This window comes from Hippocampus comes, unplaced genomic scaffold (genome assembly GCF_001891065.2).
Source record: "Hippocampus comes isolate QL1 unplaced genomic scaffold, H_comes_QL1_v1.1 scaffold55, whole genome shotgun sequence".
NCBI classification, from domain to species: Eukaryota; Metazoa; Chordata; class Actinopteri; order Syngnathiformes; family Syngnathidae; genus Hippocampus; species Hippocampus comes.
In genome coordinates this window covers 176,248-196,544 of record NW_017806170.1, presented here as the reverse complement: position 1 = coordinate 196,544, position 20,297 = coordinate 176,248, and the positions used below count along the sequence as shown (strand labels likewise).

The 20,297-nt window shown below is 43.2% G+C and overlaps 2 protein-coding genes across 7 annotated transcripts in view; both read right to left on the bottom strand.

Annotated features, from left to right (window-relative positions):
- Positions 1-450: 450 nt before the first annotated feature.
- Positions 451-14,131, bottom strand: LOC109531685 (uncharacterized). Its single transcript, XM_019896119.1, has 12 exons — positions 13,840-14,131; positions 8,046-8,110; positions 7,265-7,285; positions 6,904-7,173; positions 5,332-5,452; positions 4,588-4,763; positions 3,753-3,895; positions 3,130-3,277; positions 2,882-3,063; positions 2,399-2,491; positions 1,778-2,324; positions 451-1,464 (listed from the first exon to the last, which is right to left on the bottom strand). The coding sequence occupies exons 2-12, from the start codon at positions 8,089-8,091 to the stop codon at positions 1,430-1,432; spliced, it is 1,782 nt and encodes a 593-aa protein (XP_019751678.1). The 5' UTR covers positions 8,092-8,110; positions 13,840-14,131; the 3' UTR covers positions 451-1,429.
- Positions 14,132-14,703: 572 nt separating this feature from the next.
- The window catches only part of mdc1 (mediator of DNA damage checkpoint 1), a 29,659-nt gene continuing 24,065 nt past the window's right edge, over positions 14,704-20,297 (bottom strand). For 5 of the 6 annotated variants that reach the window (XM_019896031.1, XM_019896026.1, XM_019896028.1 and 2 more), the window contains 5 exons: positions 18,749-18,847; positions 18,069-18,251; positions 17,868-17,993; positions 17,461-17,571; positions 14,704-16,592 (listed from right to left, as the gene is read on the bottom strand). In XM_019896031.1, coding sequence (XP_019751590.1) covers positions 16,386-16,592; positions 17,461-17,571; positions 17,868-17,993; positions 18,069-18,251; positions 18,749-18,847 — 726 coding nt within the window. In that variant the 3' untranslated portion in view covers positions 14,704-16,385. The remainder of the gene's footprint in view (positions 16,593-17,460; positions 17,572-17,867; positions 17,994-18,068; positions 18,252-18,748; positions 18,848-20,297) is intronic. The other variant, XM_019896030.1, reaches the window with a different exon arrangement.

The following is a 20,297-nucleotide window of genomic DNA, read 5'->3' as shown; positions in this document are numbered from 1 at the left end:
CAATCGAGTTTAATCGATTTCTTGACATTCCTCATCCTCTAAAGGTGTTTTCGCACTGCGCTGGCTTACCTTGCTGCACATTTACAAGTGGTGACTTAGCGGCCAAGGCGGCACCGGTGGCTGGTTGACTGGTTAGCACATCCGCCTTTTATAACGTTTATAAGCAATACATTTGAAACAAATTATTATTTTCGTACAATATTTTGCTATATTTACATGCTGTGTTAATGTTCAAACATGACAGAATCTTACAGTGGCGGACAATGACGTTAAATATACTTTTGAGGAATGAGGTAGTAAAACATAGGGAAACACTGCTTAAATGAAGTCTGATTCTATGTGTGTGTGTGTGTGTGTGTGTATATTTTAAAGTTATACAAAACCCACTGTGTATTTTGTTTTTCCTGAATGTCACTGGATCATGTTAATGTGGGATGGACATCACTTTTGCATGCTAGTAAGTACACAGGCATTCAGCGTGAGGCAGAAAAGTGACAGCGAGGCCAAATTGTTGTCAGGAAGTGCACAACCCGGTGTTAGAAAATACCTTACGGTGGAATTTCTACTTGTAAACTCTGCGTTTGCAGCCTGGCAGTTTTGTGGTGGGGATTTCCAAAGAAAAGCCTGCAAGAAATACAAAGATGTTACGAAATGAATGATGGATTGTTAGGCTCTGTACAGGCAATTAGAGTAAGCAAAGTCCCGAATTCGAGGGGAGGTGGTTTGATTGTCGACAGTGCTGGTGTGTCGCGTGGGGGTTTCCAATGTGAGCAGTCAGTCCTCAGGTGGTGGTGGTGGTGGTGATGGTGGGAGAATCTCCATGTTGGCCAGCACCGCTTGATTCGGGATCCACTTCGGGGGCTTTAGGGGGCACGGCTTACAGAGAGGAACCTCCAATTAACATCAGCTTGATCTGGGCCCGGTTCTGTCATGTTCCGCTCTGTTGTGTTTTTTTGTTTGTTTCAGCAGCAGCTGGAGTGTGGGGCGTCACCCTTCAGCGGTGCACCGGTGTCTGATCAAGGCAATCAAGTGGCTGCATATTTAAGGACTCTGACTTCTTGTCTCCGTTGTGGGACTTACAGTATTGCTCTTGTTCACTACTTTTGCACAAGTGCTATTTTCTAGATCTCTCGTTCTGGTTCCTAGTCTCTCTCCATATCATCGGATTTTTGGGGGTTTGTGAGTAGTTGGTAATTTGTTGCAGTTGCTCTTGGTTTCGTGTGATTGAACTAAGCTCATTTCGTTTTGTGTATTTCTTGGTGATCATTGTTTCCTTGTAATTGGCAAGAAAACATTTGGTTTTCAGGGACTTTTGTTGCCAGCGCTTTTTGTTGACTGCTTTGTCGGTCTCTCGCGTTTCTTTAAACAAACCTCTTTTGTGATCGCCATTTATCCGAGTCTGCGTTTGTGGGATCCACACTCCATCCGGTCAGAGTTCAGACCGCTTGTCAGGTTCAGGGGTGCCTGCGTTGAAAAAGTTTCAGGTTATTGATGCAAAATTGTGAAAGATGTTTTTTAAAATGTTTTTTTAAATGTAGCTTTAAAGACCCTGTAAAGTGAATTAAGATTAGCTTTCAAATACATGATAAATGTTTGAAGATAATTGCTGAGCAGAGGTGTCGTCATTTTTCATAATTTTGAAGCCTCAATTCAAATGTTTGTTGAGGGTTTTTTTTTTGGAGACATTCAAATTTGGTGGGTTTGTTAATGAGTCTTTGGCGTGTCAATTTTTGAAGACAATTCACTTGACAAGGACTTTAATTCTGCCCCCTCATACCATTGGGGATGGGCTCTGTCAAGAACGGAATGTGGTCATCGGACGAGGGAGGTTCATAGGCCCCCTGGGTGGCGGATGAAAACATCTTGTGAGGTTCCGGAGCCGGGCTTGGGGCTTTCGGGGTGGTCGACTTGGGCTCCAGGGTATCGCCGACGGGTTTTGGGTCAGTTGCTGGACTCGCCGGACTCTTGAGTACCGGGCTGGAGACTGGGCTGGACTTGACGTCGGCCGGTTTGGGCACATCCAGGTTCACCGACTGAGCAGGGGGGGTCTCGACATCTTTGGTTTCAGGCTTTACTTCCACAGCTGGCGCGGCACTCGGCTTGGATTCAGCTACCGGACTGGATTCGACTTCTTCCATGGTCGGTGGTGGTGGAGCACTTGATTTAGTCTCGGGAGCGATGGAGATGCTCACGGCATCCGAGTCGGGGATTTGCTCAGGGGCGTCTGTGTCAGTGTCCAGCGGCAGGGCTGTGTTAAAGCCAACGCCCGAGTCGCTGGTGTCCAGGTTGCCAATGCCGACCTCCTTTGAAGAAACCTCCAGTCCCTGCGTTCGCACATGCAACGGGTCACCACACCGTGGAGACATTCAAATGATACATAAACGGAGCCGTGTCTTACTTTAATGTCCACCTCGGTGCTCTGAGATTTCTCGGTGTTGTCGGCCTGCGAATGCTTGGACTCCTCGCTGAGCTTGGTGATGTTCTTGACCACCTGTAAGCACGCAAAACAAACTTTTTGTTTTATTTTTTCGTTGCATGAAGAAAAATACAGTGTGAATGTGTATGTATACAGATGAACTGAGAGTGACAGATAAAGAGCTTAAAGAGAGCACATTTTGCCTCTTATTTGGAGAACTGTCTGAGTCTTCTTGTTTTTCTTGACTGAAAATGATGTGATTGATAGTCTCCCAACGCAAGTGGATTTTGCTTCAAGTGTTTTGAGAGGGCCATTACGAGTTTTATCTGTTCAGGGTGGTTCTGAAATATATAGCCATATGCCAAATTGCATTTTTCATGCAACAGCACCTTATTCTTGTTATATGCCAACATTTTCCTCCTCCTTTCACAAGGTCAAGCTGACGTCTCTGCTGGCGCATCCAACCTGTCTGAAGGCTTCCCCCTCGTCCTCCTTGCCAGCATTCTGGGCGATCTTCTCCAAGGCGGCGGCCCTCTTGGCCCTTTTTTGGACTTTGATCAGGCAGGACAGCAGGCAGGCCAGAAGGAGGAAAACCAGCAGGCTCAGCAGGGCGATGACGGCCACGTAGATGGACTCCAGCTTGTAGGCTGCCAAAACATGCATCGGTTAACAGGACTGACCTTGATTTGACTTGGACGTGTTTTCACGCTTACGTTTGAGTTCCATGTGGATGCTGGACACGGGGAATCCCTGTGTGTCGGTGACTTTGAAGAGGCCTTCATCGGAGCGCTTGACTTGATCCAGGAAGACCAGAGATCCCTCCACGGAGAGGCGACCCTCGAAGCCTAGCTTTGTTTGGGCCTGCAGCCAGACCCAACACAAAAAAAAAAAAAAAAAAAACACTCGGGAGCCACAAGATTCCCAAGTACAGTCTAATCACACGCAAGAACAATCCAAGTATTCTGCATAATATTGACTTCTTCTTTCATGTTTTTAAATATTAAATAGAGCCTTCTACAGTGTTGTATTTGGAAAAACACACACGATCACACAATTAAAGAGAACAATAAGGAATTAAACTGTCTGTGCCTCGTGATGTCACGCTTGAATGATGAATGCTAGTTTTATAAGCCTGTCAATGGCGTTTTACCTTGTGGGCGAGCATTAAGCTAAGAAGCCTTTCCTAAGGCAGAATTATCGATCAAACCCATGTTAAGAACCAGATCTAGAGCTTGCAACTTGAGACAAAAAAAAAAAAAAATTGAGTCGGATCAACTCATAAGTGTGGAGGTACCACTTTATTAAGAAAAATAAAATAAAAAGAAATCGTGCTTACATCAGTGAACTCTCCTCGATCCATGAGTAGGCGCATCTGGTGGTCCGTGTCGGCGCTGTAGTAGAGGTGTACCATGGAGCTGTTGAGCATCAGGTTAATCTTCAGTCGTTCGCCGTGATGCAGGTTGACAAAGTGCGGGTGCTCTGAGGAAGTACATGCACGACATCAGTTGAGGGAGTAAATCACATTAGGCTGGTGAGATGTCCGCAACGCTTCAACAAACCGGTGGCGCATTGAGAGGGAAGCTGCCGAGGCGGCAGAAAGGTCAGAAAAACTGAAGCTGAAAGACGGCTACTAGAGTGAAGAAAAATATGCTGGTAAAAATAGAAATGCCATGACTCAAGTAGAAGTTTAAAAAAAAAAAAATGGAAAGTCTAAAATGTAAAAAGTAGTAAAGAGTCCAAATCCATTTTTACTGTCAATTATATATGGTTAATTTGCTTTCATTCCATTGTAAGTCTCATAAGACCAAACCATTCACATAAAATAAAACTGATATTGTAATACAGATGAACTCATTGCCTGTGTAAGTTAAAAAATACATTGGAGGACCTTGAAATAATCTTGTCTGAAAGAATTCTGTCTGCGTGTGAGCAGCACCAGCGCATGAGTTGTGGCCCACAGCAGCTTCTTGTGACTGTTGCCATTCTCTATTTCTTTTTTTGGGCTCTCCTTGCGCACATAAGAGGGCATCGCAGTCAAAGTACCACCAAAATGGATTTCAAATGTAGGAAGAACATTACAAAAATTGTCAGAAAAACAAATACTCCAGTAAAGTACAGATTCCTGAAAAATCTACATCTGTACAGAAGTGCAAATACTTGTTGTCCCTCACCTATGACCTGGAGACAGATTTTAATCCGAACGGCGCCCAGAGCATCCCTGACGGTGTAGCTGCCATCGTCGGCCCCCGTCGTCGACCTCAGGACCACGTGGTGGTCGCTGACGCTGATGCGACCCTGGTAGCCTTCCCGGGGCTTGCCCGTGCTCGTCAGCAGCACCAGCGCCGGTCTGGAAAAATATGAATATTTTATTACTTTGTTCCTGTAAAAGTACTTTTCCCCCCCCTCGTACTTTCCAACCTTATTCCATTAGATTAGATGTTGTTTCTTGTAAAAATAGGATTACATTTTAGTCATGTTAAAGCATTATTCTTATCAGATTACATCCTTTTTTCCCCTCAAAATCAATTTATAATCAGATAACCTGAAGTGCTTCTAAAATTAAATTTTTTTGAGATTGTGACTCTGGGGTTTTTGTGAGCTGTAAGTTTAAAAAAAAATCACGAAATATTTCACTCTGTGTGTATTAAATCCATATAGCGCAAATAAAAAGTCTACACACCCCTGTTAAAATGTCAACTTTTGGAAGTTGAAAACAATCAAGTTCAGCTGTTCCAATCGGCAAGAAAGAATAAAATCCTGAAAATGAAATTTCGCTTGAGGTCTCGTGGCTCTGCATGATATCGGAACCACTGGAATGGATTGAAATGGTCAATTTATCAAGATCATAATTAGATTGCGTAGGGTGTGCCTAATGAAGTGTCCAGTGTACCCTGGCATGTGCTGGTTCAACCGACCTGGATGTCAGGTTGGCCTCCACCGCACTGGGCCTGTGCTCCAGGGTGATGGGTGGCGTCACCTCCAACAGCGGAATCCGGAAGTTTTCCCCGTATTTTACCGTCTGCTCGTTGTAGCAATCTGCAGGCGGCACGAGCAAAGAGGTCAGTGGGAAGCAATCGAGCAGAGATACACAGTTACTGTACTTCACTAGATTTGCCAGGTACCTGTACTTTAAAAATACAAGTACTACTCCTTACTTTGTGAAAAATACTCCAGTTAATTCCTTTTTTATATATAATCCTCTGCGTTGGCAACCGTGGCTCTCCTTACCCACGTGCAAGGGCATTCCAGTACATGAGCGCACTTTGCGTTTACTGAACATGACAAAGAGCCAAACACCCAAATACGAAATTCACATTGCACGGAAAATGGCTCCAAGTAAGTAGGAGGAGGAGGAAAGAGCTTTGGTGCTCGAAGGAAGTCTGAGTGGTATAAAAAAAGAATAGATTGTCAAGAAGTGAGGGAGCAGTGATCCGGAAATACGGGGGTGGGTAAAATCGGCAACACAGCAGGGAAGGACAGGAAGAAAGGGAGGAGAGCGGGCTGATGCTTAAAGTGCGGCATAATGACAGGCTGCCGGCGGCACTGGGAAGACGCACGGTGATCACAGCAAATAATACGACGCCGTCATCGGCTGGCAGCGCACTCCATATGGTGCGCGGCGCGCGCGTTATGGCACTGCGCTCGCCTTTGACACATGCTTGCATTCACTCGCATCTGCTTCCATTCGGCGCTCATTTAAAAAAAAAAAATAGGCCCTTGCATATTTTCTGCTGATGAATGAATTGTTCGTGCAGTTGGACCGTGTGTTACTCATGAGTGAGGAATTGTTCGTGGGATAATACGGCACCTTGGCTTGACATCTTTTGAAACATTTCTATGTATTCGCCGCTAATCCAACACCACCAGTTTCAGGTTTATTTTATTTTTTTTTATAAAATATATATATATATATATATATATATATATATATATTTTTTTTTTTTGCTGACATGAATATTTCTATTATTAGACTTTGTGAAGTTTTTATACCCAAATCACAAAGTTTATGTACCATTGCAACATTTTTTTTTTTACATTATACACATGCATACAGTCATACTCTGAGGACCATTATTAATCACTAATGAAAAGCACACATCTCTCTGTAATTCCATCATCAAATAGTTTTAGACATTTCTATAAAAAATAAAAATAAAATTCAAAAATGACATATTTTATCGCAAGCGCTTTTCTTTGTTTCAATGATGTCAAATGTCTTTTTTTTAATGACTTCTTATTTGCGATTTGGATTTTTCAAGTTTTTAAATTCACACAACATTTCAGCTTTTGCGCTTTTGTTGTATACTGTACCTGAAAACTTTTTCTGTTTGTTGCTCTGGCAGCAAGCTAATGAACAACTGTACAAAAAAATAGCGTCGATCTGCAAATTTTGATCCAAACCAATTGATCCTTGAGTTTTTGGGTGAAAATACATTCAATCGCAACACGTTTAAATCACGACGACGCAATGCACGTGCATCCCGTACCTCGAACGAAGAGCCTGATGCGTCGGACGTCCTCGGGGTCTTCGGGGTTCTTCACCGTGTACACGCCCTCGTCTCCCTCGACCAGCGAGTCGACAACCAGGTGGCTCAGGTAAATGTTTTTCTTGGCCCGGCTCCCCACCACCAGGCCGCCCCGCATCAGGACCACTTCGGGCGATCGCGGGGTCGGGCGAAACGTCACCTCCAGCCCGGGCGCGTGCAGCAGGATGTGGAAGTCTTCGCTGAGGTATAACATCAAGGATTCCTCGTTGACTGCGTGGGAGTGGAAGGGTTTGGGGTCATATTACCGGAACAGTACGGAAGGCCTCAAGGAGGGTGCCGCCATCATTCATTCCATACTCACCCTTGCCAGACACTGACAGAACTGCAGATACAAAGAAAAGAAAAGATGACTCGATTAGTGCTGGGTTTTAGACAACCTCTGTTGAGCTTTTTCTCTCGGTTATTTTACATGACACTTCTTCGATACAAGAAAAGAAAAAGAATGGGTTGTCAAACCTGTTTACGTTGCAGGTCACGGTTGCTCTCAAATCACATAAATATGCCATCGCTGTGTAACGCGATGGCAAAAATCATAGTTTGGCATGTAATTTGTCTTTCGGGTCGCCCAGAGTAAGGAAACAAAATGAAAAAAAACTGCTTGTCTTTTGTGTAAACAGAACAGATTCAACAACAAATTTCAAAAGGCTTAGTTAATTTCAAGTCTTTCAAAATGGGCAGATAAATTGCTGATTTTGAAAAACACACACACACACACACACACACACACACACACACACACACACACACACACTCACCTAATATTACAAAATGAAAATCCTAAAGCAGGCTGTAACTGCGTGCCCCCGCCCAAAAAAAAAAAAATCCGCTTGACCTTTGTTAGAATTTAGACAAAGTTGACAAAGATAATGCCTTTTTTTTTTTTTTTTTAAGTCTGCCGATTTTTTGCAGATTTTTCTCTGTTGTCTCGGACAAATGTTCAGCCTGTAATTCGTAATTTGCATTGTTAGAATCCAACATGTGATTTCATTCATTCATATGTGATCATTGTTATCGGTTCTCAAAGTTTTATTCTGCCATATATTGAAAGTTTGGCCGCCGTGTGAATTGTGTGACTTTCCTACCTGTGGCAAGCAGAAGGGTGAGCGTGACCACACAGGTTGCGCTCATCGTGGCTGTTTTGTAGCACCTGGAGAAACAAAATCGATTAAAAAAAAAAAAAAACATTGCCTTTATGAAGCTACTCATGCCCAGGGAGGTTTTCATCCAGACAAAGTTTGATGATTGAGCTTTCAAGGAAAACCGACATTTACTCAATCACGTGGGAAAACTAGGGCCTTGTAGTGAGACGAAAGTGTGCACTTGCTGACAACTGCGCACGACTAGTACGAGTAGTGTAGCACGAGATTCGAACGAGTGTAACTTCATCATGCTACCGAGGGTCCTAGTAATAACACACACTTCTCAACGATGACACAGTTCTGCATCCCAAAAATGTTTAAGTTGTCACACTAGCAAGGACAAAGCCAACACATTGACTCAAAAATGGATATCAGATATCACTGATACTGGATAAAGCCGCTTGAGCATTTATTTACTATTCTTCCGATCCAGCTTTGTACTCGTCGTCCCAAAGCGACATCTCCCGTCACTCTTCAAGAATTTCTTCCAAAGAAGGCCAATCCGTAAATCGGCACAATTCCCTGAGCGCCGCACCGATCGCACCAACCTGATTCAAAACACAATAATTCATAACCGGGACTCGTCTTGTTCTCCTATAGGAAGCCAGCGTAATCTGTCAAAGCCATTACGGTGACAGCCTCGCAGACGACGCCCGATTAAAAGGCGCCACCGGGGAAGTATTAGGGTGATGTGAGCCGCTTTCCTCTGCAGCGCTGACGCGCACGAGGCCAAAGACATCACAAGATGTGCGCGTGTGAGCAAAAAGAGATTTTGCTGCAGTTTTAACCTCATTAAAAAAAAAAAAAAAAAGGCCCAGGAGGAAACTCGGCAGCCATTGAATGTGATGTCGCCAGGCCAACCAGGCCTATTTGCGCAGGACATGACAAAGCATCCTTTTTATAATGCTCGCCGGCAGCGGAGGGCCGTCCGTGCGTTTGGTACCTGAGCCGTCAGAAGGCAGTAAAGCGACTTAATCCATCTCCTAATACCACTAACGACGTCATAATAACAGACATGCAAAAAAATGATGTCTCGAAAAGTGCACCTTCAAGACAGATTTCTAACCATGTCCGAGAACAGATCGATTCAAATTCATGAGTGCCAATCAACACAGTCGAGCGTGTCTGTAACAGTGTTGCTCTGACCAAGCAAGCAAATAAAACGAAACGAAACAAATAAATAAATACATTGACGTTATGGTGGGTCGGCGAGCTGACCCTTGTGAGGCGAACGTGAAATCTGGTTGGTTAAAAAAAACAGTCTCATTGCAATTAGAGTTGACATTGGACCAGCACGACCCGGGACAGATTAGGTTGACATGGCAACACAGAGAAGCTGCAATTCGATTGGACAAAAAAAAAAAAAAATTGAAAATACGAAAGGCATCTATGCTGATCGGGGTCTTCTGTTTTGCACAGAAAAAAATCACCCAACAGTGCCACAGGATGGCGCCAAAGCGTGGTATAATTAAAAAAAAAATAGTAGTGCTTAGGCACCGTTTTGTGATAAGATCCTTTATTTGTCTCACACTGGGGAAATTTACAATGAAGATGTTGAAGTGAGGAAGAGGAGAGATGAGCTTCTATGGCCTTTGTGTATTTTGTGAAAAAAAAAGGAGTACTTTGGCACAATCTTGTGGTAACTATAAGCAATAGGAACGTTTTTGGAGGGGGTGCTAATTTTGGCATAAGCAAATTTTGGATACACTTGTAGAGGTGTTCCTTTTCGCGTCACCATTAAGTGTATTTAATAAACAGTATTGACACACTGAACAAAAATACAATCAACATTTTTTCCCCCGGTTTTCATGAGCTGAACTCAAAAGATCGAAAACACAGGTGTCAAACTCAAGGTCCGGGGGCCACATCTGGCCCGCCATATCATTTTGTGTGGCCCGTGAGAGCAAATCAAGCATGTCAATTTTTCCATGATGCTTGCAAAAGTCTGAACCAAAATTTAAGATTGTCATATGTCATCCTTCATGACACGGAGATATTGCAAACGTTACAGGTACAGCTCATGCCAAATAGGGGTAAAAAATCAAAATGTTCCATTTATATGTCGACAATTCGTCTCCTCACATTTATGTTTCCGTACTCTGCTCCGCGACAAGCACACAGCACCTCGTGTCATCGTTTACTGTCCAGCTGCCGAGGCTGTGCGGTGACACTTCAGCGAGCACGGAACATGCGAAGCGCACCAAAGCATCCACCGAGGTGCCGCGCCGCCCTTTGGGCCGTGAAGCTGCAGAACGCATACACATCAACCATCTGCCCCCTTTGCCTCCCTCTCCCACATGCACGTATGCACTCATTGCCCTCCATCCTTTCCAGCACACTTCTTCTTCTCCCTCTCCTCTGCGTCACCTGCCCTGCGTTCTTCTTGCTCGCTCTCTCAGTGAATTCTTCCCCCCCTTACGTAACATCAGCCACTGCTTCTCGCGGTGTTGTCAAAGCCATCTCCGGTGCGCCTTCGCACTCGACAAGGTCAAGCAGGTCTTTGTGCGTGGCTTTTTAAAGAGACGGAAATACCATTTAGTGACTGCAGATGAGTGCGCGCGTGGCCACACAAAGCCCGGCTGTGTCTGGAGTCCTCATCTTTCACTTTTGCTTCTCGCCACCGCACCAGCATGCAACAAAACGGGAACAACTGCACGTATTGTTGTGCGCTCCCTTCACTGCACCGCTCAAGATATTTATGAGTCAATGCGGCATGGAAAAGGAAAGTGGGTGAGGGGGACATTGCCGTTCTGATTAATCAGCACAAGGGATTGGCTGACTAATCAATTCATTGATTAATCCATCGTTAAGGATCTTGCCTTTTGGGTTGATTTGATTGATTGCTCGTGTCTTGAAGCAAGAGAGGTAACTAGCGCAGAGCAGAGGTTGTTTTTGGAATCGCTCCCTATCCAAAAAGAGGGTAGGATTTGAACTGATTAATCGAATAGCCAAAGAACCACTTGTAGTACTTCCATGTCAAACGTGTCATTAAAAAACAATTAAGGTTTTTGTAGATTTTAAACCAATTATTGTTTTAGTCTTAATTCACATGCTGGAAATCACATGACAGTGCTCCATAAATCATCATGGTTTCAAATCTTTTCTAACCCTTCTTTGCAAAGGACTATTCAATTTTCTTAATCCGCTTTTGCAGACCAGAGGGAAGAAAAAGAAATGTACGTTTCACCAGTTGAGGTGGATCCCGTACATTATAATTACGCGACAGAATGACGTCAGTCACGGCACGCCCAAGTAGCATTCTCAATGAATTTGTTGATTTGACTGATTAGTAATCTATGTTGTTGTCGTGGGGAATGAGTGAACAATTCCGAAAGGAAGGAAAGGAAAGGAACAGAGGACTAAAAGGTTCATTTGTGGCAAGCAAACGAGTCCGGAGAGCAGGCCGGCTGTGAAAGTGATGAACTAAAGGATGAGACAGGCTCCTTGCACCTGTCACATTCTCTCAAATCATCGAGGAGGATGAGGAGGAAAATGAAGGCGGCTGGGTTAACACATCACGTTATTGACAAAGCATGCGGAGGTGACAAACGTGTCATCTGCTGCTCTGCGAATCGTCAATGTCAGTGATTCGCAAAGTGTGGGCTCCCTCACATGGCATTGAAAAGAATCACTGCCAGGAAAGTTCAGTTTTATTTAACTTTTTACGATATATGCATTTAAACTTCAACAATTGTTTGTTTCTAAGCTTTTATTCAACACCGGCTTGTATTTACTTCGTATATTCATTAGATTTGAATGGAATCATTGTTTAGGTCCACTTTTAGTTCCCTATATTTAAGGACAGCTTTATGTTCCAGTGGATTTGAGTCATATTAAATATATACAACCAGTCACAAATTTCTGAACACTTTCTGATGCTATTGAATAGTGACGTGTCTCCATACTTTTGGCCTGCACTACGCTTTTTATCCTCTGCTGGCTGAAAGCAAATATATCATGAAAAATGACAGACTTGTGAGAATAAGCATACTATAGCAATTATACATTTTCAAACACCTGCAATTTTAACATGAATGTAGCAGCACCACATACAACATCATATTAAATGTTATACGTTTAACAACAAAATGTTCAACCAAGGCTAATAAATTTAATGACAGTTTACGATCTTAACGCTAACGAGAATGAGGAAAACGTCATGGAGGTTAATGGGAATTAGCGTTCATATTACAGAAATGACAACTTCTACTTTAAGTCCACTACCTTTATGCTAACATATAATGGAGCACTCCATAGAGGGGCTAACAAACATGAGCACATAAGTTACAGCAATTACAAACCTTCAAAGAACTTTGACTTTAGCGCAAATGCAGCAGTGTCACAAACAACAAAATACAATTAAACATTGTATATGTTAAAATCAAAACATATTTAATTGAAATGTAAGTCCGTTAGCTTGATACTAAGAATACTAACATATAAAACGAATAATAAACTCGAATAAGTAACAGAAATTAGCATAGATTTCGACGAACACTTACTCGGCATAGTAGGCTGCTGTTTTATTAATCTTGGTCACAATCGGGGAGGAAAATATTTGTTTAGGTGCTGATCGGTATGAAAGTTTGACAACCACTAGCTCTTGTAGTGCTTTCGCAGGCTGCGTTTCTGTAGTGGCGGCGGCGGTGTTGTTGGAAGCTACGTTGGAGCCTCCGGTCAGCTAATGGATGCTGTTGAGCCTTTTAACTGTTCACTATAGAAAATCAGATACATATAGTATAGGCGCCCCTTGAGATGAAGTTACATGATGCTTAATGTATTCCTCTTATGAACGCTAGCCTTGAGTGTTAGGGCTCTCACCTGTCACTTTATTAGGTACCGCATCGTCGAGGCTGCCTTTGTAAACACGTTTTGCGAAAAAGAAATCAAGTTGTCAGCGTGGAACGTGGAAAATAATTTGTCTGGACATACTGAACAGGGTCTTTCTTATTTTATTTTAGGAAAACATTTTGCAATTTGTCATTTTTTCAAATCAAAAATGTAATTATTAAAACTATGTTTTAAATTTATTTTAGTAAAACAATTTTAAAATGACTCATACAATAATTATATTTGAAGAAAATTGAAGCATAAATTAAAAACATGGCTAAAATATTTTTTTGAAAAGAAGTAAACTCTACAGCATAATAATAATAACATATTGGAAACACATTAATTATCGGTAAAAATAGCACTACGAAATAAATGAAATTACAATCATCAGTTACAAGTTGAAATGTAACTATAAACGATTTCACCAAAACATTGGAAACACTACTGCAGACTGCCAGTCCAAAACATGCATCACATCATAAACGTGTACCTCAGCTGTCACCATGGAAATCGTCATTATTAGACTGCTCAATTGTACCTATTGAGGTGACCATGATTGTAATTAAAATCAATATTCTAGCATTTTATTTCCCCAGAGGCTGACAAGTGAACATGCCACTCAGCACTCAGCCCAAGAAAGAAAAAAAATAAAGAGAAAAAGAAAAAAAGAATGAATGAATGAAAACAACCCTAAATATTCCACGATCAAGCAAATGGAGTGTGACAAGGCTCTGAAGTCCAAACGGTACCCCGCAGGGCCCGGGACAGCAGACGCGGCACGCACGAGCCGTGAAAAAGCTGCAGAATTTAACCCGTCACGCGCCGGCCACATGCGGACAACTCGCCTGTACGTGAGCGTCGACGAACGGGGAAGCGAGACGAGCGGGGGCCGGGGGGCGCCTACCTGCGTCCGATGATCCGGCAAGTGTCCGTCCGTCACTAGGTTTGTCGGCGGTGCAGATGTGCGTGAATGTTGCCAGGGTGGGGTCCCTCCTACCGTCTTCTCCCTCCTCCAGAGATGCTTTACTGCTTCTGCTGCTGCTGCTGCTGCTGCACTCGGCGACTCCGGCTCCACATTTGGAAGAGGTTCAAAAATGTTTCGGCCACTCGGAAGTACTCGACTCCTGTCGGGAAACAGGACATGCGCACACACGCACACGCAGCGACCCCACACGGCGCCTGTTTCCCCCCACTCGATCCACGGCGGGACAGCCGAATTGAATCGATGGTCGGCAAAGAGTCTCACGAATGAGCTTTGTGTCAGCTTGGTCTATTTTGCTCCGTTGAGAAGCGACAGATGCTAAATTTATCTAATCTCAATGGGACTTTTGAACAGCTCCTTTGGGTTTTAAAAACCTGCACCTGGTTGCCAGCCAATCGCAGGGCACACATAGACGACCATTTGCGCTCACACTCACACCTAGGGGCAATTTACCCGGAGAAAAGCCACGCAGAAAAAGAAAACTAATTTGAAAACTAATACAGAAATTACTGTAGTAGTGTGCAGTTGCAAAGTACACAAACAATGCAGCACCACATGAAATTGTACTGTAGCACTACCCACAGGTATATATTCTTTATCCTCAATGAAAAATGACAAAGAGAAGGTGACGGCATTTTCTTTCTTGTCTATTTCCCCTCTTTATTCATGACTTTTTTTTTTTTAAAACAACTTTCATAGAACGTCCTGTTTTTGTTTCACAAAAAGGCAAAACATCTCATTGGATCCCATACGAGAGCTGGAGCAACAAAGAACTTTTTTTTTTCCCATGCCTGAGAGGTATTGTTTTGATATCATGATCATGAAGAATTGCACTTCGGACTTTGTAACCGTGTCCCTCTCAGGGCACTAAATCAGGTATAAAAAATCAACACCTCAATCAAGACATGAGCATTAATAACTTCACCTCGGCCAGTATAAATATTCCTTGAGCCAGCATCCTCCTTCTCCCACATGATATATTTTCCCCCACAGACAGAAAATGATGGCACGCCATTTATTCGATATGCTTCATATCCCGTTCAAGGTTAATTTTGCTCCAAGATAAAACAGTCCAAGTGTATTCCCCCTGCCGGTAACAAGCCAAGGGAAATATTTTACATTGCCGCCACATCTGCACACGTACGTGGGGGACTTCTGACTAATTGTGCGGCAAGGACGAAGCACATTAGATATTCTTGACGAGTGAAAACGAACTCTTTAAAAAAAAACAGAAGCAGCCAAGTAGCTAATAGGAGGAGGGCATGAGGCCCTAATGGAACATTCAGCGTCTGTTAATGGAGACGGGAGGAAACTCTGGTATGTTCATTTTCATCTCACTGTATTAAAAGGATAGGCACTCATGCACTTCTCATACCAGGAAACACGAGCCTCCACCTTTTTTTTTTGGGGGGGGGGTTGTTTGGCCGCACAAACATGATTTCCCCGCTTTGACAAACAGCTGATTACCAAGAACCGTCCACGAGCGCTTTCAGTGGCAGCGGGGAGGTGACGGAGATAATGAACGGGTCATTATTCCCTTCCCTTCCGGCACGCTTTAAATAATGCTTGATTTAAAAAGTACTGACGGTAAGTACATGGCAACCGAATGTGAGCGGTTGAGGGATGCACTCGTTCCTAGATGTACCGATGGAGTCAACAAGCACGCGGCAGGAGGTTGCCATGTCAAGCTGAGTCATTAGCCCCTTTCATCCTGCTTGTAAAAGCTGGGAGATTTATGTAAAAAAGTGGACAAAATGGAAAGGAAACTGATGACGCAATCGTCTATGGCCCGACTGATCAGGATTTTTTTCAGCCCGATATTGAGCAGAATAAAATTTTGATGACTGATTAATCGCCCAAACAGTAGCCTGATTAATTGTAAAAAATATACATATATTGACTAAAATGGCTTCTTTTTTGGTCCCTCAACACTTACAATAATGATAAAGAAATGAATTATTAGCAGAATATTTAAATGTTTTACAATATTTTGTTCTATGGTATTTCTTTCACTTCACAACATAAAAAAAAAAATATGGGCTGGGGTGTTTAAACGTCATTACTTGTCTTATGTTAATGTGTATTTTGTTCATTATTTATTAATTTTTTTTTGGGGGGGGAGGGTTTAAACAGCTAAATATTGATTAGGCCCTACACTTGTTAGTTGTTCTGGGTAGTCTGAGACCCACAAGTGTGTATAGAGGTATGCCCTACTGGCAGGAGTGTGACGTTTAACACCTGACACTCTCCTGTTGTGTTGAAAGCAGTTGTTGCTGTCCGACAACTATTTTACAGGTGTCATAACACGTGGCTTTTCCATGAAATTTCTGGGAAAACCCACAACTTTTTGTGAGTAATTATCTACACATGTTGGACATTAAAACTGTTGCAGCTCTGAAGCTGTAAATTCTTTGGGACATCTTCTCAAAAGAGTCGATTTTGTTACTGTCAAAAAGCTCTTCCGGATGCTACATCAGCCGCCTGCTTCGCCTTCTGCCGTCGTCAGGCTTCGGCGGGGGCGGTGGGGGGGCGGACAGTTTGTGAGCATCAAAGTCCAATTTGTGTTGCAGGATCCCGGAGAGAACGAACTCGGCCGAGACGACCGGGAGCGACGCCGAGACGGCTGCGCGGCACAGCGGCCAATCCTCCGGGCAGGAGATCACCACCGTGTGAGGCTGATGAGGGAGGACACAAAACAAACACACAGACACACGTTTGTTTTTGTCACTTTCGAGATTAGGGGAAGACACATTTGCCACGCTAACTTAAATTAATTCAAATGCATAACTCTTGTCAAGAATGGCAACATTTCATGAAGGCATTTAGATGGGAAACTTTAGCAGCTTATTTTACCAGGAAGTTTGTGTTGTATTTATACAAATACCAAATTATAAATGCAAATATATAACTTGAACAAACAGAAAATAAATGAGTTACAAAGTAAACCAATAGTAGATTCAAATCATATCAATTAAAAACAAGCAATACAAATAAGTGCTGGCCGTTTTTGCTGTGCAAACCATGGCCTCTAAGGGGCAGTGTGGAGCATGCATGGAGTACAAATGGGAAGATAAAGAGTAGGAAAAAAAGTTGTGATTTTGCGTTTTTAGTTTGTGCCTTTGAGTGTTGTTTTGTTACCGGTCTGTAGGTGTTCCTACAGCATTTGTGTGTCAACATTAATTTTTTGAAGGAATATCACCACCGTAAGTCAACTCTAATTTAGTATTAGCACGTGAATAGAAATTTACATTGACTGCTAGCATTAGCACTGTCGATGTGTCTAAAATAAAGCATGTCTTGTCATGTGGGAAATATATACAATGTGTCTTTTTTTTTCTTGTATCTTTAGTTTTACAGTAAACTCCAACTCGGAGTGTCAATCAACAACTTCAAGCATGTTCAGCAAGGGTATAAAAACATACACGTCACATGCTTGCTGCAAAAGCGACACAGAGCATTCAGGAAGCCAAAATTGGAATCCCGATTAGATTTCAATTGCCCAGCCGTATTAGAAAATACACTCGATGTGATCGCACTTCGCACCTTGTGTGAAGAAGGCATCTTTGGGAGAAACGTGGCTCCGCTGCAGGAAATGATGTCTCTCATCTGGTGTGGCTCGGGCTTCACCGACTTGGTGATGTGGATCTTGTAGCCCTGGAAAAGAACACAAAGCAAAACCATGATTTTGTTTTGTTATTTTTAAATGCCTGCACAGAAATGATCAATACATTGTTGTTCCGGGCGGTTCTCATGTTCTTGCGGCTTTCTTTGTTTGTTATATTGAACAATCTTTTAAGTGACTCAGCACAGTGGCCTGGCCCAGCACTGACTCTGTTTAGATCCTGTGTTAGCATGCCGGCTAAGTCATCATCAACATTAATCCGACCGCCACGTGGGGCGGAAGAACAGAAATCCTCTCGGTAATAAACGGAATGAACGCGTGAGCGCACCTGTAAGAGAGGCTGGCTGCTGGCCAGCCTCAGAGACTCCTGCAGCCGGAAATTGAACTTCTTCTCCTGCTCTGGATCGCTCAGGATGAAGGCGTCGGGTGGCAGCAAGCTCCCGGCTTTGCCGCTCTGCAACAAAAACTCTCAGACCTTGCAGACGTATGCTAGAACTTTTTCATTTTCAGTGATCGTTCCGTGACCGACCTTGTCCAGCCAGTGTATGTTGACGATGGGGATCCCCTTGGCCACCGCGCACATGAACTTGACAGTCCGGCGCACCTTGTCGGCCACGAGGCAGTTCATGTCTGCGGTGCCATTAGCCACAGAGCCTCCAAGACGGGCCAGCACTCTCTCCCCGGTTTCGTCCACCACGCCTGTGAACAGCACCTGAGCAGGAGACAACGGTTACTGCAACAAAACCAAAACCAAGGTGCCATGATGACTTCTTCGTCATCTTGGCTGCCTTTCCAGCAGCTCCTATATTTTGTTGTTCTACTTCTTCCATTCATAACTTTGCTGCTGTGAATTGGGAATTTCTCCATTGCGAGACTAATAAAGGTTTTCTTATCTTATCTTATCTTATCTTCTAAAGAAGACAAAGAAGGAGCAACTTCTGCCGGAAGCACATTTAATCCACCAGGATTGTGTCTTTGGCTCCAATGGAGATTCAGGTTAAGGTCAGCCATTTTAAGGTAAAAAGAAAAAAGTAGTTATAAAGTGGACATCTCATTGTCCTCATGTGCTTTCAAACACAGAGCGCGCTTTGCTCGCATTCATTTGCATTTGATTTACTTTCTATGTACTGCCTGCACTGGTCTCCGTTTTTTGGGGGCACTCTGAACAACAGAGCAGCACACTTGAACAACGTTCAGCAACACACGAACCTTGTAAGAGTGGCTGGCGTCACGTGGTCGGCAACTCGGTGACAGGGAAGCGGAAGAGTTGCTGGTGGTCACGGGGGAGGATTTCACGAAAGGATTTCCCTTTGAAAGATCAACACATTAAATCAGTGTTGGGAAGCCATTCATTTCCCACGTCGTTGACTAGTGCATCAACAGTGACGTTAGCGGTGAGTGAGGGGTACTCCGGCGGGCTTGGTGAGGGGAAAGAATGTGTCATGCTTTCAGTGATGATGACTTGAAGCGCATTGGTTGAAAAAGGAGAGGTGAAAGTGGACTTTCCTGAAAAAAAGAAATATATATATATATATACACAAACACACACACATATACAGTATACATATATATACAGTATATACACACACACACACACACACACATAGATACAAAATTTTTGAAAAAATGGATGGCTGTGGTGCATTCTGGTGATATCTGTAAACAAAATTCAGACAAAACTTGAAAGTAAAATTTCCACTTTTTATTTCTTACTCCTGATAATAATAGAAAGTAAAACTTAATAATCACTTCCATCAGTTCTGCGATTGAAACATGTTTTGATTTTTTTTTTTTTTGTGCATTTTTCTTTGAAGAGCCACTGCAGTCAGACTCGGCTTGTTCCTTTTCCTCTCCTGGGAATGCTTCATCATCGTCTTCTTCAACTTCTTAGCTCGTTGATGAACAGTCACTTTTGAGGCAGGATTCCGCTGCGTTGTATCAGTCACTTTCAATTGTTTAGCTCTCCTATTTCTTTTTCAGCCTGCAGTTTCCTCTTGTATCTGCCATAAGCTGTCTGCATATGATTTACCATACTCTGGTCCACTGGATCATGATGTATGTCATCTCGGTGGAAATCTCATGATGTATATCATCTCGGTGGAAATCCCTTAAGGCTGCCTTCAGGTCATATTTGACGGTTTGTATGGCTGAATATGTCCTGATAGCTAGCCTATTTGACTTGGGGTCGATAATATCATTCATGACACTGAATGACTGCTCTATTCGTGGCCCAGAAAAGATGCTGAGACAGGCCTTCACTACTTTACCCAGAGCTGGATAGCTTGGCATGACCTCAGCCCACCAGTGGTCCAGACGCTTGACCTTTGACTCTCCATCGACGACTATGGCACAATCTGGAAGGGTAGAGTCAACTTGGATTCTTGAAATTTCTCCGAGATACAAGTCTGTGTCACTGCTGGAGCTCATAACAGTGGGGAAATACTCCACGAGCTTCTTGAGATGACTGTGTGTCACAGAGTGCCCTTGTGCTTTCGGGTCAATAGCTGACAAACACTTCAAAAGTTGATTGCTGAGAGGAAGCTTTCCCTGGAGATACTGCGCCGCAGCAACATATGCTTCTCTGACCCTCTTTCTGAATTGTTGCCGCAAGCTGTTGTCGCTTGACAATCCTTTCAGAATGTTTTCTGCAGTCTCTCCGATGAAAATATCTTTTGCGGGCAGATGCACGGATGCATCACTGACGTCTATCGTTTGCAACTGAGAAGCAGAAATGTCCCGTACTTTCTCTTGTTGCATG